This window comes from Oncorhynchus tshawytscha, linkage group LG05 (genome assembly GCF_018296145.1).
Source record: "Oncorhynchus tshawytscha isolate Ot180627B linkage group LG05, Otsh_v2.0, whole genome shotgun sequence".
Lineage (NCBI taxonomy): Eukaryota > Metazoa > Chordata > Actinopteri > Salmoniformes > Salmonidae > Oncorhynchus > Oncorhynchus tshawytscha.
The window spans coordinates 82,230,828-82,254,295 of NC_056433.1; the positions used below are offsets into that span (position 1 = coordinate 82,230,828).

At 46.7% G+C, this 23,468-nt stretch overlaps 1 protein-coding gene across 19 annotated transcripts in view; it reads left to right on the forward strand.

Moving 5' to 3' along the window:
- Nucleotides 1-23,468, forward strand: part of LOC112251651 (disks large homolog 1-like) — a 323,372-nt gene that overhangs the window by 210,621 nt on the left and 89,283 nt on the right. For all 19 annotated transcript variants that reach the window (XM_042322506.1, XM_042322507.1, XM_042322508.1 and 16 more), the window contains 6 exons: nt 1,535-1,585; nt 7,910-8,034; nt 11,788-11,957; nt 14,716-14,852; nt 20,133-20,277; nt 21,814-21,940. In XM_042322506.1, the coding sequence (XP_042178440.1) occupies nt 1,535-1,585; nt 7,910-8,034; nt 11,788-11,957; nt 14,716-14,852; nt 20,133-20,277; nt 21,814-21,940 (755 nt within the window). The remainder of the gene's footprint in view (nt 1-1,534; nt 1,586-7,909; nt 8,035-11,787; nt 11,958-14,715; nt 14,853-20,132; nt 20,278-21,813; nt 21,941-23,468) is intronic.

A 23,468-nucleotide genomic window follows, 5' to 3' on the forward strand; every position in this document is an offset into this window, starting at 1 on the left:
AATTAACTTTATGTCCTGAATAAACAGCGTTATATTTGGGGCAAATCTAAGACAACACATCACTGAGTGCCACTCTTCATATTTTCAAGCATGATGGTGGCTGCATCATGTTATGGGTATGCTTGTCATCGACTAGGGAGTTTTTTAGGATAAAAAGAAATGGAATAGAGGAAAGCACAGGCAAAATCCTTCCCAACAGACACTGGGAGACAAATTCACCTTTCGGCATGACAATAACCTAAAACACAAAGCCATATCTACACTAGTTGCTTACCAAGACAACATTAAATGTTCCTGAGTGGTCTAGTTAGTTTTGACTTAAATCGGCTTGAAAATCTATGGCAAGACTTGGAAATGGTTGTCTAGCAATGATCAACAACCAACTTGACAGAGTTGGAAGAATCTTTAAAAGAATAATGGCCAAATACGGTATTGTACAATCCAGGTGTGCAAAGCTTTTGGAGACTTACCCAGAAAGACTCACAGCTGTAATCTCTGCCAGAGGTGATTCTAACATGTAATTGACTCAGGGGTGTGAAAACTAATGTAAATGAGATATTTCTGTATTTCATTTTCAATAAATTTGCAAAAATTTCAAAAAAAATGTTTTCACTTTGTCATTATGTGGTGTTGTGTGTAAATGGGTGAGAAATATATTTCATTTTGAAATTCAGGCTGTAATAACAAAATGTGGAATAAATCAAGGAGTATGAATACTTTCTGAAGGCCCTGTATATTAAAAAAAAAACTATTTTCAAAATTGCTTTGTGTGAAATAACGTGAAAGTGTCCAGTCCAAATGAACTATTTTGGGACGGATGATCTGATGTGCGTTTTGTGTAATTCTGAAGTACATAAAATTGCATTGGGCTTTTCCTAAAAACCTGCATGAAAATACAATCAAATAATAGTTTTAAAAATGTCATGTGTTTTGGTTCATATCAGTGGTTGTTCGTATTATCTTCGATTACCAACTAGAGTTGTTGTTTGAATATTTTAAAAATAAAATCAATGTTTTCCCCCTACATCGCTGGGGGTTACTGTATGTGTGTTGGGCGGGGACAGAGCAGTCCTGCTGTCATCCTCTCTCTCCCAACACGCCTATCACCTCTAATCCTGTGGAGATTATCCCCTCGCGCCACACAAGACGACAGCATTAGCGCTGTGCTCTGTTCAGAAAGCCCTGCTGCCGCACATTGCTGCAGTATTCCCCACAGAGCAGAGGGGATTTTCACATTGATAGCCAGCCTGTGCTGCCCTTTATAAGGCTGCTACTGGGGGGGGCTCTGCTCTGATCTCACACAGCCACTGTCTGTTGTAGATACAGTATAGTCCCTCACACCTCTTTCTTTAACATCTTCAGTGTGGGTTTTGAGGAGGAATAGGTCATTCAAATGAGACCTCTGGTGGGAGAGACGGTTTGATCTTTCAATCGTCACATGTTCCATGTTTCCAGTATAGGCACCCTCTCCTGGGCTCTCTGTATGATTCCCCCCCGATGATGATTGGCTCATGTCTTGCGTGTTGTCTTTCAGGCGAATGGATCTGAAGCTGATTATGAGTATGATGAGATCACACTGGAACGGGTAAGTAAGAGGGAGCATCCTATCTCCTTTTAAACCCATCATCCATGGTTCTCCTTTCCACTAAATAGGTGCCTTTACACTTAGGTTTTTAAATAAATTGAATGTTTCAATTTGTATCTAAAGGTTAACATTTTAATGAAGATGTAGTTTTAAAAAGGTTAAAAACCATGCAAGATATATTTCATTTTTACCTAGCTATAATTATTTTCAGTTGATAATGTTTTTAAAAAAAAACTTTACATAGTGGTGCAGGGCTCTGTCTTACTATATGATGTAATGCTTTGTGTCATGGAGGAGGGAGAGGAGCGAGAGAGGAGGGAGGGCAGGGAGGAATGGAGGGAAAACAGGGAGAGGAGGAGGGAGAGCAGGAAAGAGAGCAGGGAAAGGGGGAAGAGAATGAGGGAGAGGGGGAGCAGAGAGAGGAGGAGGGAGAGGAGAGGAGACGGAAACTGGTTCTGTCTGCCTGCAGCTACAGGGCTCTCCTCTCTTCCCTCCTCTCTTCCCTCTCCTCTTCCCTCTCCTCTTCCCTCTTCCCTCTCCTCTTCCCTCTCCTCTTCCCTCTCCTCTTCCCTCTTCTCTTCCCTCTCCTCTTCCCTCTCCTCTTCCCTCTTCTCTTCCCTCTCCTCTTCCCTCTTCTCTTCCCTCTCCTCTTCCCTCTTCTCTTCCCTCTTCTCTTCCCTCTCCTCTTCCCTCTTCTCTTCCCTCTTCTCTTCCCTCTCCTCTTCCCTCTTCTCTTCCCTCTTCTCTTCCCTCTCCTCTTCCCTCTTCCTCTTCCCTCTTCCCTCTCTCTTCCCTCTCCTCTTCCCTCTTCTCTTCCCTCTTCTCTTCCCTCTCCTCTTCCCTCTCCTCTTCCCTCTTCCCTCTCCTCTTCCCTCTTCCCTCTCCTCTTCCCTCTTCTCTTCCTCTCTCCTCTTCCCTCTCCTCTTCCCTCTCCTCTTCCCTCTCCTCTTCCCTCTTCCCTCTTCCCTCTCCTCTTCCCTCTTCTCTTCCCTCTCCTCTTCCCTCTTCTCTTCCCTCTCTCTTCCCTCTTCTCTTCCCTCTTCTCTTCCCTCTTCCCTCTCCTCTTCCCTCTCCTCTTCCCTCTCCTCTTCCCTCTCCTCTTCCCTCTCCTCTTCCCTCTCCTCTTCCTCTTCTCTTCCCTCTTCTCTTCCCTCTTCCCTTCCCTCCTCTTCCCTCTCCTCTTCCCTCTCCTCTTCCCTCTCTCTTCCCTCTCTCTTCCCTCTCCTCTTCCCTCTTCTCTTCCCTCTTCTCTTCCCTCTTCCCTCTTCTCTTCCCTCTTCCCTCTCCTCTTCCCTCTCCTCTTCCCTCTCCTTTCCCTCTCCTCTTCCCTCTCCTCTTCTTTCCCTCTCCTCTTCCCTCTTCCCTCTCCTCTTCCCTCTTCTCTTCCCTCTCCTCTTCCCTCTTCTCTTCCCTCTCCTCTTCCCTCTTCTCTTCCCTCTTCTCTTCCCTCTTCCCTCTCCTCTTCCCTCTCCTCTTCCCTCTCCTCTTCCCTCTCCTCTTCCCTCTCCTCTTCCCTCTTCCCTCTTCTCTTCCCTCTCCTCTTCCCTCTTCTCTTCCCTCTTCTCTTCCCTCTTCCCTCTCCTCTTCCCTCTCCTCTTCCCTCTCCTCTTCCCTCTCCTCTTCCCTCTTCTCTTCCCTCTCCTCTTCCCTCTTCTCTTCCCTCTTCTCTTCCCTCTCCTCTTCCCTCTTCCCTCTCCTCTTCCCTCCTCTTTCCCTCTCCTCTTCCCTCTCCTCTTCCCTCTCCTCTTCCCTCTCTTCCCTCTCTTCCCTCTCCTCTTCCCTCTTCTCTTCTCTCTCCTCTTCCCTCTTCTCTTCTCTCTCCTCTTCCCTCTCCTCTTCCCTCTCTCTTTCCTTTCCTCTTCCCTCTCCTCTTCCCTCTTCCCTCTCCTCTTCCTCTCCTCTTCCCTCTCCTCTTCCCTCTCCTCTTCCCTCTTCTCTTCCTCTTCCCTCTTCTCTTCCCTCTCCTCTTCCCTCTTCCCTCTTCCCTCTTCCCTTTCCTCTTCCCTCTTCCCTCTTCTCTTCCCTCTTCTCTTCCCTCTTCCCTCTCCTCTTCCCTCTTCCCTCTCCTCTTCCCTCCTCTCTTCCCTCTCCACTTCCCTCTCCTCTTCCCTCTCCTCTTCCCTCTCCTCTTCCCTCTCTCTTCCCTCTCCTCTTCCCTCGTCTCTTCCCTCTCTTCCCTCTCCTCTTCCCTCTTCTCTTCTCTCTCCTCTTCCCTCTTCTCTTCTCTCTCCTCTTCCCTCTCCTCTTCCCTCTCTCTTTCCTTTCCTCTTCCCTCTCCTCTTCCCTCTTCCCTCTCCTCTTCCCTCTTCTTTCCCTCTTCCCTCTTCCCTCTCCTCTTCCCTCTCCTCTTCCCTCTCCTCTTCCCTCTTCTCTTCCCTCTCCTCTTCCCTCTCCTCTTCCCTCTTCTCTTCCCTCTTCCCTCTTCTCTTCCCTCTTCCCTCTCCTCTTCCCTCTCCTCTTCCCTCTCCTCTTCCCTCTTCTCTTCCCTCTTCTCTTCCCTCTTCCCTCTCCTCTTCCCTCTCCTCTTCCCTCTTCTCTTCCCTCTTCCTCTTCTCTTCCCTCTCCTCTTCCCTCTCCTCTTCCCTCTCCTCTTCCCTCTCCTCTTCCCTCTCCTCTTCCCTCTTCTCTTCCTCTTCCCTCTTCTCTTCCCTCTCCTCTTCCTCTCCTCTTCCCTCTCCTCTTCCCTCTCCTCTTCCCTCTTCTTCCTTTCTCTCCTCTTCCCTTTCCTCTCCTCTTCCCTCTCCTCTTCCCTCTCCTCTTCCCTCTTCTCTTCCCTCTTCCTCTTCTCTTCCCTCTTCCCTCTCCTCTTCCCTCTCCTCTTCCCTCTTCTCTTCCCTCTTCCCTCTTCTCTTCCCTCTCCTCTTCCCTCTTCTTCCCTCTCCTCTTCCCTCTCCTCTTCCCTCCTCTTCCCTCTCCTCTTCCCTCTTCTCTTCCCTCTTCCCTCTCCTCTTCCCTCTCCTCTTCCCTCTCCTCTTCTCTCCTCTTCCCTCTCCTCTTCCCTCTCCTCTTCCCTCTTCTCTTCCCTCTCCTCTTCCCTTTCCTCTCCTCTTCCCTTTCTCTCCTCTTCCCTTCCCTCTCCTCTTCCCTTTCCTCTCCTCTTCCCTTTCTCTCTTCCCTTTCTCTTCCCTCTCCTCTTCCCTTTCCTCTCCTCTTCCCTTTCCTCTTCCCTCTCCTCTTCCCTCTCCTCTTCCTTTCCTCTTCCCTCTCCTCTTCCCTTTCTTCCTCTTCCCTCTTCTCTTCCCTCTCCTCTTCCCTCTTCTCTTCCCTCTTCTCTTCCCTCTTCTCTTCCCTCTCCTCTTCCCTCTTCCCTCTCCTCTTCCCTCTTCCCTCTCCTCTTCCCTCTTCTCTTCCCTCTTCTCTTCCCTCTCCTCTTCCCTCTTCTCTTCCCTCTCCTCTTCCCTCTTCCCTCTCCTCTTCCCTCTTCCCTCTCCTCTTCCCTCTCCTCTTCCCTCTTCTCTTCCCTCTTCTCTTCCCTCTCCTCTTCCCTCTCCTCTTCCCTCTTCCCTCTCCTCTTCCCTCTTCCCTCTCCTCTTCCCTCTTCTCTTCCCTCTCCTCTTCCCTCTCCTCTTCCCTCTCCTCTTCCCTCTTCCCTCTCCTCTTCCCTCTTCCCTCTCCTCTTCCCTCTTCTCTTCCCTCTCCTCTTCCCTCTTCTCTTCCCTCTTCTCTTCCCTCTTCCCTCTCCTCTTCCCTCTCCTCTTCCCTCTCCTCTTCCCTCTTCTCTTCCCTCTTCCCTCTTCTCTTCCCTCTTCTCTTCCCTCTCCTCTTCCCTCTTCCCTCTCCTCTTCCCTCTTCCTCTCCTCTTCCCTCTTCTCTTCCCTCTCCTCTTCCCTCTTCTCTTCCCTCTTCTCTTCCCTCTTCCCTCTCCTCTTCCTCTCCTCTTCCCTCTTCTTCCCTCTTCTCTTCCCTCTCTCTTCCCTCTTCTCTTCCCTCTCTTCCCTCTCCTCTTCCCTCTCCTCTTCCCTCTCTCTTCCCTCTCCTCTTCCCTCTCCTCTTCCCTCTCCTCTTCCCTCTCCTCTTCCCTCTTCTCTTCCCTCTCTTCCCTCTCCTCTTCCCTCTCCTCTTCCCTCTTCTCTTCTCTCCTCTTCTCTCTCCTCTTCCCTCTCCTCTTCCCTCTCTCTTTCCTTTCCTCTTCCCTCTCCTCTTCCCTCTTCCCTCTCCTCTTCCCTCTCCTCTTCCCTCTTCTCTTCCCTCTTCCCTCTTCTCTTCCCTCTCCTCTTCCCTCTTCCCTCTTCCTTTCCTCTTCCCTCTTCCCTCTTCTCTTCCCTCTTCTCTTCCCTCTTCCCTCTCCTCTTCCCTCTTCCTCTCCTCTTCCCTCCTCTCTTCCCTCTCCTTCCCTCTCTCTTCCCTCTCCTCTTCCCTCTCCTCTTCCCTCTCCTCTTCCCTCTCCTCTTCCCTCTCCTCTTCCTCGTCTCTTCCCTCTCTTCCCTCTCCTCTTCCCTCTTCTCTTCTCTCTCCTCTTCCCTCTTCTCTTCTCTCTCCTCTTCCCTCTCCTCTTCCCTCTCTCTTTCCTTTCCTCTTCCCTCTCCTCTTCCCTCTTCCCTCTCCTCTTCCCTCTCCTCTTCCCTCTCCTCTTCCCTCTCTCTTTCCTTTCCTCTTCCCTCTCCTCTTCCCTCTTCCCTCTCCTCTTCCCTCTCCTCTTCCCTCTCCTCTTCCCTCTTCTCTCTCCTCTTCCCTCTTCTCTTCTCTCTCTCTTCCCTCTCCTCTTCCCTCTCTCTTTCCTTTCTCTTCCCTCTCCTCTTCCCTCTTCCCTCTCCTCTTCCCTCTTCTCTCCCTCTTCCCTCTTCTCTTCCCTCTCCTCTTCCCTCTCCTCTTCCCTCTTCTCTTCCCTCTCCTCTTCCCTCTCCTCTTCCCTCTCCTCTTCCCTCTCTCTTCCCTCTTCTCTTCCCTCTTCCCTCTTCTCTTCCCTCTCCTCTTCCCTCTCCTCTTTCCTTTCCTCTTCCCTCTTCTCTTCCCTCTTCCCTCTCCTCTTCCCTTTCCTCTTCCCTCTCCTCTTCCCTCTTCTCTTCCCTCTCCTCTTCCCTCTCCTCTTCCCTCTCCTCTTCCCTCTTCTCTTCCCTCTCCTCTTCCTTTCCTCTCCTCTTCCCTTTCCTCTCCTCTTCCTCTTCTCCTCTCCTCTTCCCTCTCCTCTTCCCTTTCCTCTCCTCTTCCCTTTCCTCTTCCCTCTCCTCTTCCCTCTTCCCTCTCCTCTTCCCTTTCCTCTCCTCTTCCCTTTCCTCTCCCTCTTCCCTTTCCTCTTCCCTCTCCTCTTCCCTCTTCCCTCTCCTCTTCCCTTTCCTCTCCCTTCCCTTTCCTCTCCCTTCCCTTTCCTCTTCCCTCTCCTCTTCCCTCTCCTCTTCCCTCTCCTCTTCCCTCTCCTCTTCCTTTCCTCTCCTCTTCCCTTTCCTCTCCACTTCCCTCCTCTTCCCTCTCCTCTTCCTCTTCTCTTCCCTCTCCTCTTCCCTCTCCTCTTCCCTCTTCTCTTCCCTCTCCTCTTCCCTTTCCTCTCCTCTTCCCTTTCCTCTCCTCTTCCCTTTCCTCTTCCCTCTCCTCTTCCCTCTCCTCTTCCCTTTCCTCTCCTCTTCCCTTTCCTCTTCCCTCTCCTCTTCCCTCTCCTCTTCCCTTTCCTCTTCCCTCTTCTCTTCCCTCTTCCCTCTCCTCTTCCCTTTCCTCTTCCCTCTCCTCTTCCCTCTTCCCTCTCCTCTTCCCTTTCCTCTTCCCTCTCCTCTTCCCTCTTCCCTCTCCTCTTCCCTCTCTTCCCTCTCTTCCCTCTTCTCTTCCTGACCTGATTCAGCGACTATGCACGTTTGCATCACTCACTCTACATTAAGACACAATGCACTATTCTGTCACAGAGACACGCACACCGCCCCCAACCACAAGCACACACTGAGCCTTAGTTAAGGCTATATAGAAGGCTATATAGTCGGGCCCTATACTACTGCCCTATAATAGTCACTACATTACACTGCCACTTCCCCCCTCCAACCATACATAGCTCCCATTACACATATAACCCCCCCCCCCTCCAGCCATACTCAGACATTTACATTGAAATGGGTCCTAACTATGGAGTATAATACACTCAGTATAATGCAGCCTAAATGTGTCAGTATTTGAAGTGGGGATGTACTCATAATGCTATGCAGCATGGTCAAATTATGAATAGAAATGATGGAATATTTGATTATTATATTTGAATGAACAGTATACTTAATGCTGTACTGTAGAGCACATCATGATAACATTGTAATGCAACTACATACTGTATGTTGAACATATGGCTTTCTATGACATAACAGTTGATCCGAACCAAACCCCGTTTCGATCTTCTGCCCCTCGTTGTAGGGTAACTCTGGGTTGGGCTTCAGTATTGCAGGGGGGACAGATAACCCCCACATCGGTGAAGACCCCAGTATCTTCATCACCAAGATTATCCCTGGGGGAGCTGCAGCTCAGGACGAACGTCTCAGGTGTGTACCGCCATCATAGGATTAGGGAATGACAACACTGGAGTGGACATGAACCTTCCTACGATGGGAGAAACGTCAGCCATTTTGGTCAGGGAGATGGTCAACCCGTGGTTTGGTGCTGCTGTTATAAGATAGAACGCAGATAAATTCACGCTATGTTTGTTAGCCGGACAGTTTTAGAGGAGTGATTCCAACGTCCCAGTCAGTATTAAATGGAACGTCGCGGGGGACAACCTGTGGTTACCAAGGTTACCCCATTTACTCACGGCAAAAACAACCTTTTGTCAAACACATTTTTCTTGTTTGCTTTTTTTTTTTTTGTCAATTACAAAACTACGTTTAAGATGAATACATGTCCAAAGATAACTTTTCATGACTTATCTACATTACCTGAACCAGAGCGTTCTCACCACCTAGCTTCACTCGTGCCTCTTTTCATGACTTTTCAACATTACCTGCACCAGAGCGTTCTCACCACCTAGCTTCACTCATGCCTCTTTTCATGACTTTTCAACATTACCTGCACCAGAGCGTTCTCACCACCTAGCTTCACTCATGCCTCTTTTCATGACTTTTCTACATTACCTGCACCAGAGCGTTCTCACCACCTAGCTTCACTCATGCCTCTTTTCATGACTTTTCTACATTACCTGAACCAGAGCGTTCTCACCACCTAGCTTCACTCATGCCTCTTTTCATGACTTTTCAACATTACCTGCACCAGAGCGTTCTCACCACCTAGCTTCACTCATGCCTCTTTTCATGACTTTTCTACATTACCTGCACCAGAGCGTTCTCACCACTTAGCTTCACTCATGCCTCTTTTCATGACTTTTCAACATTACCTGCACCAGAGCGTTCTCACCACCTAGCTTCACTCATGCCTCTTTTCATGACTTTTCTACATTACCTGAACCAGAGCGTTCTCACCACCTAGCTTCACTCATGCCTCTTTTCATGACTTTTCAACATTACCTGCACCAGAGCGTTCTCACCACCTAGCTTCACTCATGCCTCTTTTCATGACTTTTCTACATTACCTGCACCAGAGCGTTCTCACCACCTAGCTTCACTCATGCCTCTTTTCATGACGATGCTAGCAGCCTCGTAACGTTATGTGCATGTCTGTTCGTTGCAGATAGAACATTTTTTTATGTTGGGTGTTTCTCAAGATGCGTACTACCATGTTCCGAGCACGCAAAAAGGAGAACGGGAAGGTCGGAGTATGAATCCAAAATCAAAGTATGCGAAACGGAGCACGGAGGGCACTTCTCGAATGTGTACTCAGTTTGTACATATTTTATCTAGCCATGACCAACAACGACAGACTATACAGCTAGTAGTGACTGTGGTTACGACCGGACTATACTAAACAAGTTAAATGTCTTACCTGTTATGAAATGTTTTCTACACACATAGCTACGTGTAGCCTACTTGGTCCCCACAGTTCCCACTCTCCCACGCTGAATAGCCTGAAGCCACAGGTGAAGCTGGTTGAGAGAATGCCAAGAGTGTGCAAAGCTGTTGTTAAGTCGAAGGATGGCTACTTTGAAGAATCTCAAATATATAAAATATATATTTTTAATTACTTCATTATTCCATATGTGCTATTTCATAGTTTTGATGTCTTCACTATTATTCTACAATGTAGAAAATAGTAAAAATAAAGAAAAATTATTGAATTAGTAGGTGTGTCCTAACCATTGACTGGTACACCGTTGACTGTAAATGGAGGCATTTATGGTCTGTGTTACGTTCCCCAGCAAGAAACCAAAAGGTGTCGCTCAAACAGAAGGGGGAACTAACAGCCGAAACTAAACAGGTGTTTAGGAGGGGTTCTGAAAGACACTCATGGGGGTGTCCACTGAACGTTGCCTAGCAACAACAACTGGAACCTAAAAGACGCCCAAGAAGAGGCTAACAAAGTTAAAACCCCACACCAAACTTAAAGACAGGAAGCAAACCAGAATGTGGAGCAAAATTAAAACAATGTCTAAAAACTTGTTTTCGCTTTGTCATTATGGGGTATTGTGATGTCATTATGGGGTATTGTGATGTCATTATGGGGTATTGTGATGTCATTATGGGGTATTGTGATGTCATTATGGGGTATTGTGATGTCATTATGGGGTATTGTGATGTCATTATGGGGTATTGTGATGTCATTATGGGGTATTGTGATGTCATTATGGGGTATTGTGATTGCATTATGGGGTATTGTGATGTCATTATGGGGTATTGTGTGTAGATTGAGTGTTTTTTATTTATTTAATCCATTTTGGAATAAGGCTGTAATATAACAAAAGTCAAGGGGTCTGACTACGTCCCGATATGTGCTGTAAATACCACCCGGGCCAGACAAGTGAAACACCTTCTGACTAACGAGATGACAAGCCAGCACAGGTGTAACATACTGACTAATGTGGTGACACCAATCAGTGCGCCCAACGTGCCAACGTCCAACCTCTAAATATATATGGAAAAGCCTGTAGCAGTCTGTTTACATACACTACAGTTGAAAAGTTTGGGGTCACTTAGCAATGTCCTTGTTTTTGAAAGAAAAGCAGAAAATGTTGTCTATTAAAATAACATCAAATTGATCAGAAATACAGTGTAGACATTGCTAATGTTGTAAATGACTATTGTAGCTGGAAACGGCAGATTTTTAAATGGTATATCTACATAAGTGTACAGAGGCCCAATTATCAACAACCAACACTCCTGTGTTCCAATGGCGCGTTGTGTTAGCTAATCCAAGTTTATCCTTTTAAAAGGCTAATTGATCAATAGAAAACCCTTTTGCAATTATGTTAGCACAGCTGAAAACTGTTGTGCTGATTAAAGAAGCAATAAGACTGGCCTTCTTTAGACTAGTTGAGTATCTGGAGCATCAGCATTTGTGGGTTCGATTACAGGCTCAAAATGGCCAGAAACTAAGACCTTTCTTCTGAAACTCGTCAGTCTATTCTTGTTCTGAGAAATGAAGGCTATTCCATGCGAAAAAATGATCAACTGGGATAAGCTAACACAACAGGTGTTGGAACACAGGAGTGATGGTTGTTGATAATGGGCCTCTGATGACGGATGTATTTGATTCCCCTGGCTAAAGTGTGAATGACGGATGTATTTTATTTTAATTTTATTTTTCACCTTTATTTAACCAGGTAGGCCAGTTGAGAACAAGTTCTCATTTACAACTGCGACCTGGCCAAGATACAACAAAGCAGTGCCACAAAAACAACAACTCAGAGTTACACATGGAATAAACAAACGTACAGTCAATAACACAATAGAAAAATCTATATACAGTGTTTGTAAATGTAGTAATTATTCTCCTGGCTGCAGAGTGAATGACGGATGTGTTTGACTCTTCCTGCAGAGTGAATGACGGATGTATTTGACTCTTCCTGCAGAGTGAATGACGGATGTATTTGACTCTTCCTGCAGAGTGAATGACTGATGTATTTGACTCTTCCTGCAGAGTGAATGACTGATGTATTTGACTCTTCCTGCAGAGTGAATGACTGATGTGTTTGACTCTTCCTGCAGAGTGAATGACTGATGTATTTGACTCTTCCTGCAGAGTGAATGACTGATGTATTTGACTCTTCCTGCAGAGTGAATGACGGATGTATTTGACTCTTCCTGCAGAGTGAATGACGGATGTATTTGACTCTTCCTGCAGAGTGAATGACGGATGTATTTGACTCTTCCTGCAGAGTGAATGACGGATGTATTTGACTCTTCCTGCAGAGTGAATGACTGCATCCTGAGAGTGAACGAGGCAGACGTGAGGGATGTGACCCACAGTAAGGCTGTGGAGGCCCTGAAGGAGGCCGGCTGCATCGTCAGGCTCTACATCCGCAGGAGAAAAGCCCTCTCGGAGAAGATCCTGGAGCTCAAACTAGTCAAAGGTCCCAAAGGTAAAAGGAATGTCTGTCGCCGTGGAGATTAAAGGCTACACTTTAGTGATACGATTTCATCATGATTTAAATGTGTTGAGTTGATGTGTGACTTCCTGCTACGTGTTATTTACGCTCTGTGGTTCGTCGTCCTCCTAGTGATACCCTCTGCTGAATTAGCGGCTCCCAAACTGTTGGGGCGTGCTGACGTAATGGTAGAATGCACAAGGTGCAATTTGTAAATGGGGTTAGTGGTGCATCGGCAGTTCTCCTCTTGTAATGTCAGTCATTGCAGAACTTAGAGTTATTTATAACTTGTCTAGGGCCCGGTTTCCCAAAAGCATCTTAAGGCTAAGTTCATCGTTAGAAGCTCTAGTAGGAGCATCGTTACATCTCTGAGCTGTTTCCCCCCCAAATAAACGTCATTCACTAAAGGTGCTCTTGTTTACCGACTCCATCATAGAACAGTGAAGTGTTAGATGTTCCCCCCCACCACGTCACGTTGTACGCAGAAAGACCTCCGTTAAACATAGAATCAAGGCATCTGTCTCTCTTGTGACCACCGATAGCTTCACAACGACGTTGACTACAAAGTTGCACATGTCTTTGCAATTGTTACAAAAACAAGCGAAGGATTAAAAATATGCTTCAAATGAAAACCCGAGATGACGGCATTATGAGATAAATAGTCTACCTACAGTGGAACGGCCTTCTTCCTGGGAAGGAGAGGCATTATGAGATAAATAGTCTACCTACAGTGGAGCGGCCTTCTTCCTGGGAAGGAGAGGCATTATGAGATAAATAGTCTACCTACAGTGGAACGGCCTTCTTCCTGGGAAGGAGAGGCATTATGAGATAAATAGTCTACCTACAGTGGAACTTCTTCCTGGGAAGGAGAGGCATGAGATAAATAGTCTACCTACAGTGGAACGGCCTTCTTCCTGGGAAGGAGAGGCATTATAAGATAAATAGCCTACCTACAGTGGTAGACGACACAGGCCTATATATATATATTTCAATGATATTGAAATAAATGGCATGTTCATTTTGTTTTATTTGGCTACCGTCTTGTCATTTTTGCCTCCAATATATTTAATGCTGTGTGTAGCCTCACATGTATGCAATGATGCTCCACATCTTAACAAAGTGCATTATTATAGGGTAAACATTTAGAAAAATCTGATTTCAATATTTGCAGCCATAGGGGGATCTCTTTCTATGAGCTGATCTATCGTCAGTGTTGTGCAATAACTATGATGTTTAAGGTAAGATTTGAATGGAGAAATCTGATCCGAGAGCAGCGCTCCCTTTTTCTTTCCATCCTGTCAGTGTCGACACGCCTCAACGACTCAGTGACCGTTCTCTCTGCGTGGTTGTTTCGGGGAAACGCGTGTGACGTCTTCGGGCCGTTGTAGGCTAGACTCGGAAGCCTAAGTTCCATCGCTATGGGAACCGTGCCCCAGATCAACTAGCCCTCCCCCTTACTGGGCACAGACCTCATTCTAACTGATGTGAATTCAACGGGAAATCAACCAAAAAATGTCATTGGATTTAGGTTGAAAGTTGGGTGGAAATGCCCTTAACGTTGATACCTTTCTTCAAATCCCAATCAGTTTTCCACGTTGATTCAACGTCATCACGTTTGTTGTTGAAATGATGTGGAAACAACATCGATTCAGCCAGTTTTTGCCCCGTTGGGGTGTCAGAAACCATTATTTGTCATGTTTTAGTTGCTCAGCTATCACATGAACACACCTAGTACATGACCAAATGTGTAGAATAGCAGGAAATGTGCTTTAAAACTGCCAAATGTTCTCTCCGCCTCATGGCAAAATGTGTAGAATTTAAGGAAATTAGCATAAAATACAAAAATAAAATCTGCACCCCGTGGCAAAATGTATAGAATTGCAGGAAATAATCTTTAAACCTGCAACATGATGGAAGGTGGGCCTGAGTGAAAAGGTTTGGGAACCACTGCTCTGAATTAATATAGTATTTATACTGTTTTATTGTGTTGTAATGTACTTCTCTCTCTCTCTCTCTCTACCCTTCTCTCTCTCTCTCTCTCCCTCTGTCTCTACCCTTCTCTCTCTCCCCTCCCTCCCTCTCTCTACCCTTCTCTCTCTCCCTCCCTCTCTACCCTTCTCTCTCTCTCTCCCTCCCTCTCTCTACCCTTCTCTCTCCCTCCCTCTGTCTCTACCCTTCTCTCTCCCTCCCTCTGTCTCTACCCTTCTCTCTCTCCCTCCCTCCCTCTCTCTACCCTTCTCTCTCCCCTCCCTCCCTCTCTACCCTTCTGTCTCCCTCCCTCCCTCTCTCTCTCCCTCCTCTCCCCTCCCTCTGTCTCTACCCTTCTCTCTCTCCCCCTCCCTCTGTCTCTACCCTTCTCTCTCTCCCTCCCTCCCTCTGTCTCTACCCTTCTCTCTCCCTCCCTCTCTACCCTCTCTCCCCCTCCCTCCCTCTGTCTCTACCCTTCTCTCTCTCCCTCCCTCCCTGTCTCTACCCTTCTCTCTCTCCCTCTCCCCTCCCTCTCTCTACCCTTCTCTCCCCTCTCCCCTCCCCCCTCCCTCCCTCCCTCCCTCCCTCCCTCCCTCCCTCCCTCCCTCCCTCCCTCCCTCCCTCCCTCCCTCCCTCCCTCCCTCCCTCCCTCCCTCCCTCCCTCCCTCCCTCCCTCCCTCCCTCTGTCTCTACCCTTTTCTTTCTCCTTTCTCTCTCTTATCTCTGTCCCTCTGTCCCTGTCTCTCACTCTTTCTGTCTCTCCTCTGTCCCTCCCTCTCTTCAGGGCTAGGATTCAGTATTGCGGGGGGAGTAGGGAACCAGCACATTCCAGGAGACAACAGCATCTATGTCACCAAGGTCATCGAGGGAGGGGCTGCACACAAAGACCAGAGGCTGCAGATAGGAGACAAACTATTGGCTGTAAGAACATAGCAATGTAGTGACATCTAAACTCAGCAAAAAAAGAAACGTTCTCTCACTGTCAACTGCATTTATTTTCAGCAAATTTAACATGTGTAAATATTTGTATGAACATAAGATTCAACAACTGAGACATAAACTGAACAAGTTCCACAGACATGTGACTAACAGAAATAGAATAATGTGTCCCTGAACAAAGGGGGGGGGGGGTCAAAATCAAAAGTAACAGTCAGTATCTGGTGTGGCCACCAGCTGCATTAAGTACTGCAGTGCGTCTCCTCCTCATGGACTGCACCAGATTGCCAGTTCTTTCTGTGAGATGTTACCCCACTCTTCCACCAAGGCACCTGCAAGTTCCCGGACATGTCTGGGGGGAATAGCCCTAGCCCTCACCCTCTGATCCAACAGGTCCCAGACGTGCTCAATGGGATTGAGATCTGGGCTCTTTGCTGGCCATGGCAGAACACTGACATTACTGTCTTGCAGGAAATGACGCACAGAACGAGCAGTATGGGTGGTGGCATTGTCATGCTGGAGGGTCATGTCAGGATGAGCCTGCAGGAAGGGTACCACATGAGGGAGGAAGATGTCTTCCCTGTAACACACAGCGTTGGGATTTCCTGCAAATAGATCCCGCTCCAGAGTACAGGCCTCGATTTAACACTCATTCCTTCGACGATAAACGCAAATCCGACCATCACTCCTGGTGAGACAAAACAGTGACTCGTCAGTGAAGAGCACTTTTTTTCCAGTCCTGTCTGGTCCAGCGACGGTGGGTTTGTGTCTGTAGGCGACGTTGTTGCCAGTGATGTCTGGTGAGGACCTGCCTTACAACAGGCCTACAAGCCCTCAGTCCAGCCTCTCTCAGCCTTTTGCAGACAGTCTGAACACTGATGGAGGGATTGTGCATTCCTGGTGTAACTCGGGCAGTTGTTGTTGCCATCCTGTACCGCAAGTGTGATGTTCGGATGTACCGATCCTGTGCAGGTGCTGTTACACGTGGTCTGCCACTGCGAGGACGATCAGCTGTCCGTCCTGTCTCCCTGTAGCGCTGTCTTAGGCGTCTCACTGTACGGACATTGCCATCTATTTCCCTGGCTACATCTGCAGTCCTCATGCCTCCTTGCAGCATGCCTAAGGCATATACACACAGATGAGCAGGGACCCTGGGCATCTTTCTTTTGGTGTTCATTAATTGTTTATGGTTCATTGAACAAGCATGGGAAACGGTGTTTAAACCCTTTACAATGAAGATCTGTGAAGTTATTTGGATTTTTATGAATTATCTTTGAAAGACAGGGTCCTTTAAAAAGAGACGTTTCTTTTTTTGTTTGTTTCTGAGTTTACTTCCTGAAAGACTTCCAACAGGTGTAGTAGACCTTACAGTGAAATGCTGAATACAACAGGTGTAGTAGACTTTACAGTGAAATGCTGAATACAACAGGTGTAGGTAGACCTTACAGTGAAATGCTGAATACAACAGGTGTAGTAGACCTCACAGTGAAATGCTGAATACAACAGGTGTAGTAGACCTTACAGTGAAATGCTGAATACAACAGGTGTAGGCCTTACAGTGAAATGCTGAATACAACAGGTGTAGTAGACCTCACAGTGAAATGCTGAATACTACAAGTGTAGTAGACCTTACAGTGAAATGCTGAATACAACAGGTGTAGTAGACCTTACAGTGAAATGCTGAAAACAACAGGTGTAGTAGACCTTACAGTGAAATGCTGAATACAACAGGTGTAGTAGACCTTACAGTGAAATGCTGAATACAACAAGTGTAGTAGACCTTACAGTGAAATGCTGAATACAACAGGTGTAGTAGACCTTACAGTGTAATGCTGAATACAACAGGTGTAGTAGACCTTACAGTGAAATGCTGAATACAACAGGTGTAGTAGACCTTACAGTGAAATGCTGAATACAACAGGTGTAGTAGACCTTACAGTGAAATGCTGAATACAACAGGTGTAGTAGACCTTACAGTGAAATGCTGAATACAACAGGTGTAGTAGACCTTACAGTGAAATGCTGAATACAACAGGTGTAGTAGACCTCACAGTGAAATGCTGAATACAACAGGTGTAGTAGACTTTACAGTGAAATGCTGAATACAACAGGTGTAGTAGACCTTACAGTGAAATGCTGAATACAACAGGTGTAGTAGACCTCACAGTGAAATGCTGAATACAACAGGTGTAGTAGACCTTACAGTGAAATGCTGAATACAAGAGGTGTAGTAGACCTTACAGTGAAATGCTGAATACAACAGGTGTAGTAGACCTTACAGTGAAATGCTGAACACAACAGGTGTAGTAGACCTTACAGTGAAATGCTGAATACAACAGGTGTAGTAGACCTTACAGTGAAATTCTGAATACAACAGGTGTAGTAGACCTTACAGTGAAATGCTGAATACAAGAGGTGTAGTAGACCTTACAGTGAAATGCTGAATACAACAGGTGTAGGTAGACCTTACAGTGAAATGCTGAATACAACAGGTGTAGTAGACCTCACAGTGAAATGCTGAATACAACAGGTGTAGTAGACCTTACAGTGAAATGCTGAATACAACAGGTGTAGTAGACCTTACAGTGAAATGCTGAATACAACAGGTGTAGTAGACCTCACAGTGAAATGCTGAATACAACAGGTGTAGTAGACCTCACAGTGAAATGCTTACTTACAAGCCCTTAACCAACAATGCAGTTTTAATAAAATAAAATAAAAAGAGAAAAAAATAAGAAATGATGAAAGAGCAGCAGTAAATACAACAGCTGTGGCTATATACAGGGTATTACAGTACAGAGTCAATGTGGAGGCTATATACAGGGTATTACGGTACAGAGTCAATGTGGAGGCTATATACAGTGTATTACGGTACAGAGTCAATGTGGAGGCTATATACAGGGTGTTACGGTACAGAGTCAATGTGGAGACTATATACAGGGTGTACTGGTACAGAGTCAATGTGGAGGTTATATACAGGGTATTACGGTACAGAGTCAATGTGGAGGTTATATACAGGGGGTACCGGTACAGAGTCAATGTGGAGGTTATATACAGGGGGTACCGGTACAGAGTCAATGTGGAGGCTATATACAGGGTATTACGGTACAGAGTCAATGTGGAGGCTATATACAGGGTATTACGGTACAGAGTCAATGTGGAGGCTATATACAGGGTATTACGGTACAGAGTCAATGTGGAGGCTATATACAGGGTATTACGGTACAGAGTCAATGTGGAGGCTATATACAGGGTATTACGGTACAGAGTCAATGTGGAGACTATATACAGGGTATTACGGTACAGAGTCAATGTGGAGGCTATATACATGGGGTACCGGTACAGAGTCAATGTGGAGGCTATATACATGGGGTACCGGTACAGAGTCAATGTGGAGGTTATATACAGGGGGTACCGGTACAGAGTCAATGTGGAGGTTATATACAGGGGGTACCGGTACAGAGTCAATGTGGAGGCTATATACAGGGTATTACGGTACAGAGTCAATGTGGAGGCTATATACAGGGTATTACGGTACAGAGTCAATGTGGAGGCTATATACATGGGGTACCGGTACAGAGTCAATGTGGAGGCTATATACAGGGGTACTGGTACAGAGTCAATGTGGAGGCTATATACATGGGGTACTGGTACAGAGTCAATGTGGAGGCTATATACAGGGGGTACCGGTACAGAGTCAATGTGGAGGCTATATACATGGGGTACCGGTACAGAGTCAATGTGTAGGCTATATAGAGGGGTACAGAGTCAATGTGGAGGCTATATACAAGGGGTACTGGTACAGAGTCAATGTGGAGGCTATATACATGGGGTACCGGTACAGAGTCAATGTGGAGGCTATATACAGGGTGTTACGGTACAGAGTCAATGTGGAGGCTATATACATGGGGTACCGGTACAGAGTCAATGTGGAGGCTATATACAGGGGGTACCGGTACAGAGTCAATGTGGAGGCTATATACAGGGTGTTACGGTACAGAGTCAATGTGGAGGCTATATACAGGGTGTTACGGTACAGAGTCAATGTGGAGGCTATATACAGGGGGTACCGGTACAGAGTCAATGTGGAGGCTATATACAGGGGGTACTGGTACAGAGTCAATGTGGAGGCTATATACAGGGGTACCGGTACAGAGTCAATGTGGAGGCTATATACAGGGTGTTACGGTACAGAGTCAATGTGGAGGCTATATACATGGGGTACTGTTACAGAGTCAATGTGGAGGCTATATACAGGGTGTTATGGTACAGAGTCAATGTGGAGGCTATATACAGGGGGTACCGGTACAGAGTCAATGTGGAGGCTATATACAGGGGGTACCGGTACAGAGTCAATGTGGAGGCTATACACATGGGGTACCGGTACAGAGTCAGACAGGCATGGAGTCAACTCGATTGGTTTGTAGGTACAGCAGTATCTCATGGGTTGGTTATTTGTGTGGAGTCTCACCATGTCCTCTTCTCTGGTAGATACAGTTTGGCATTAGCTATCTCCACGTCTGTCTGTCAGTGTGTCATGTGACAATCGTCCAGAAACATCCCGTTGTACATCACAGTGATATATCATGGGATGTTTCTGGACGATTGTCAGGAAGTCAATTCAATTCAAGGGGCTTTATTGGCATGGGAAACACGTGTTAACATTGCCAAAGCAAGTGAGGTAGATAATATACAAAAGTGAAGTAAACAAGTCTCCCAAAGTTCCTCCAATCATCTTAAAGGTAATTCAGAAGTCGTCTACAATAAATGCCACAGTAGAGACTGATTCCCATCGACTCTCCTGATCCAAATTACACAATGAGACTTTCCCTTTAATTCAAATGGAGATATTACCACCCCCGGCTTTGTACACCCCCGCCCTCCGCCCCCCCTTTCACACTACTGAGGAAAATAAAATATTGGGATAGTTAGGAATTGTACAATTACTTAACATGTTATTCATAGCCAAAATGAGTGCAGGAAAGAAAGTTGGCTGGTTTGATGGCACAGTGTCATGAGTACCACATCATTTCATCTTTACCGTTGACTTGCTCAGGTCAGGGCACTAATCGCCTTACAATTACACCTAATACAATAGCTTAACTTAACAAACCCTTAACTTAAAAAGATCCCCTTGAAGTACTTGACTTCGATTAAGTTAGATTGTGGCTTGTTTTGGAAACAATGACAGTTGGTTTGCCTGCAATGTCTCCTCCTGTATGTAACCAACTGATGAGCGGTCTGACTGCCCCCCCCTCCCTCCAGGTAAACAGCGCTTGCCTTGAGGAAGTGAGTCACGAGGATGCCGTGGCAGCCTTGAAAAACACCCCTGATGTGGTTTCCTTGAAAGTGGCGAAGCCCACCAGTGTCTTCATGAACGACAGCTTCGCTCCCCCCGACATCACCAACTGTGAGTACGCACGAACACACACACACACACACACACGAACACACACGAACACACACACACACACACACACACACATACACACACACACGCACATACATACACACGAACACACACACATACACACACACGAACACACACACGAACACACACACACACACACACGAACACACACACACACACACACACACACATATATTCAAGTACACACACATGGTTATCCCATTGTTTCCAATTATCCCAGGGTAGCTGTGACAGCAGGAGAGTGTTCATCAGGATGTTTTGTTATGTCCAGATGCTAATATACGATGTAGAGTAAACATGCTTTTCTGACATGTAGTCTACAATATGGAATCAGGTCGGCTCTATCTTTGGCATTTCTACCTGCAACGTTTGGCTACTGAACGCGGCCCTGGTTATGTGAAGGGAGGCGTGTGGTGTGGAGCTCCCACGTTGGGATGCTACATTGATACACAACTTCACAGAACTACAGACTGAAGCTAATCAATGAAAACAGTATATATCTCTAGCTTCTCAAACGGATGCATGCTAAATGCTAGCAAATCCTGTGTTGTTACCATAGATAACTACTAGCAACCCATCAAAAAGGGCTAAAATGCTAATTATTAGCTTTCCTGTGTTGTTACCATAGATAACCACTAGCATCCTTCAAAGAGCTAATTTGCTAGTGGTCCAATTTGTTATTGTATAAATTATGTGTAAAGGGTCAGTATTGTGACAGAACATGTGTCTGTGGGTCTGAGAGGAATATAGGACAAAAGACAAATGTAATCATTAAGGCCACCCAGACCCAGCGTGTCGCTGGCTGCTGACCCCAATAGCTACAGCGGTAATCCAATGGGCACAGTGAGTTAGTGGGGAGGGAGTGCGTACAGCGGGCCTATATCTGGACCAATAGGCATTAGAATAGAGTTTACATTAGTAGGTCCAATCTGAGCCAATCTGAGCCGTTCCGTATTGCCTATGGGCCAACCCTGTCCAGTACCAGGCAGAACGTTCTGTGTTGCCTATGGGCCAGCCCTGTCCAGTACCAGGCAGAACGTTCCGTGTTGCCTATGGGGCCAGCCCTGTCCAGTACCAGGCAGAACGTTCTGTGTTGCCTATGGGGCCAGCCCTGTCCAGTACCAGGTAGAACGTTCCAGTATTTCACCTGGACAATGTTATTGATTGTTCTGTTGTGGTGCTTGTGCCATTGCTGAAGGTGGTCTTCATTTAAGGAGAGAACCTCCCCCTGTCAGAGGAGTCATAAAGCATGTGTTTTATAGTATCCTGCTCTGCCTCTGTCTGTACCAGGGTCGGCTCAAGGTGAAGTTAGCGATTAGCCTAGCGCCTCCCTCACTAACCAGCATTTTATCATTTTTCTTAGCATTAGCCGCTAACGTTAACTCACTATCTATGTACACACTGAGGCGGAGACCCATTATATTGATACAGGTTGTGTGTGTGTGTGTGTGTGTGTGTGTGTGTGGGTGTGTGGGTGTGTGTGTGTGTGTGTGTGTGTGTGTGTTATTTCTCTAGCGTATTCCCCTCACATGGACAACCATATCAGCCCTTCCAACTACCTGAGCCGGCCCCATACCCCCGCCACGCCTGGACGCTACTCCCCCGTCCCCAAGAGCATGCTAGGAGACGACGAGGTGACAAGGTAAACTGGGTGATGATATATATACACACACACACACACGACATTTGATCCCTTTTCTTTTACAAAGCGGTAGATGTTCAAACGTTTTGTTAATGTTTGTGTTGGTTTATGAGTGTACTGGACAAAGGGAGTGTGTTGCCATTATTAGTTGCTGCTGCTGAGATTCATCAAGTGAATGGGTCACTATCCTTCTCTTGACTCTGTGGCTCTTAGTTATGGTGCTGCATCTCCTCCCCTTAATCTGAGTTATGGTGCTGTATCTCCTCCCCTTAATCTGAGTTATGGTGCTGTATCTCCTCCCCTTAATCTGAGTTATGGTGCTGTATCTCCTCCCCTTAATCTGAGTTATGGTGCTGTATCTCCTCCCCTTAATCTGCATTATGGTGCTGTATCTCCTCCCCTTAATCTGAGTTATGGTGCTGTATCTCCTCCCCTTAATCTGCATTATGGTGCTGTATCTCCTCCCCTTAATCTGCGTTATGGTGCTGTATCTCCTCCCCTTAATCTGAGTTATGGTGCTGTATCTCCTCCCCTTAATCTGCGTTATGGTGCTGTATCTCCTCCCCTTAATCTGCGTTATGGTGCTGTATCTCCTCCCCTTAATCTGCGTTATGGTGCTGTATCTCCTCCCCTTAATCTGCGTTATGGTGCTGTATCTCCTCCCCTTGATCTGAGTTATGGTGCTGTATCTCCTCCCCTTAATCTGCATTATGGTGCTGTATCTCCTCCCCTTAATCTGAGTTATGGTGCTGTATCTCCTCCCCTTAATCTGAGTTATGGTGCTGTATCTCCTCCCCTTAATCTGAGTTATGGTGCTGTATCTACTCCCCTTAATCTGAGTTATGGTGCTGTATCTCCTCCCCTTAATCTGAGTTATGGTGCTGTGGAAGTGAGTCACGAGGATGCCGTGGCGGCATCCCTTTTTTTTTTTTTTTTTTCCCCACTCTGATGTTCTCTCCCTGCCCTCTCTTTCCTCTCTCTCTCTGCCTTCTCACTCTTTCTGCCCTCTTATTTGCTCTCTCTCTCTCTCTCTCTCTCTCTGCCTTCTCACTATTTCTGCCCTCTCTTTCTCTCTCTCTCTCTCTCTCTGCCTTCTCACTCTTTTGCCCTCTCTTTCCTCTCTCTCTCTGCCTTTCTCACTCTTTCTGCCCTCTCTCTCTCTCTCTCTCTGCCTTCTCACTCTGTCTGCCCTCTCTTTCCTCTCTCTCTCTCTGCCTTCTCACTCTTTCTGCCCTCTCTCTCTCTCTCTCTCTCTGCCTTCTCACTCTGTCTGCCCTCTCTTTCCTCTCTCTCTCTCTGCCTTCTCACTCTTTCTGCCCTCTCTTTCCTCTCTCTCTCTCTCTCTCTCTCTCTCTCTCTTTCTGCCTTCTCACTCTTTTTGCCCTCTCTTTCCTCTCTCTCTCTCTGCCTTCTCACTCTTTCTGCCCTCTCTCTCTCTCTCTCTCTCTCTCCTTCTCACTCTGTCTGCCCTCTCTTTCACTCTTTCTCTGCCTTCTCTCTTTCTGCCCTCTCTCTCTCTCTCTCTCTG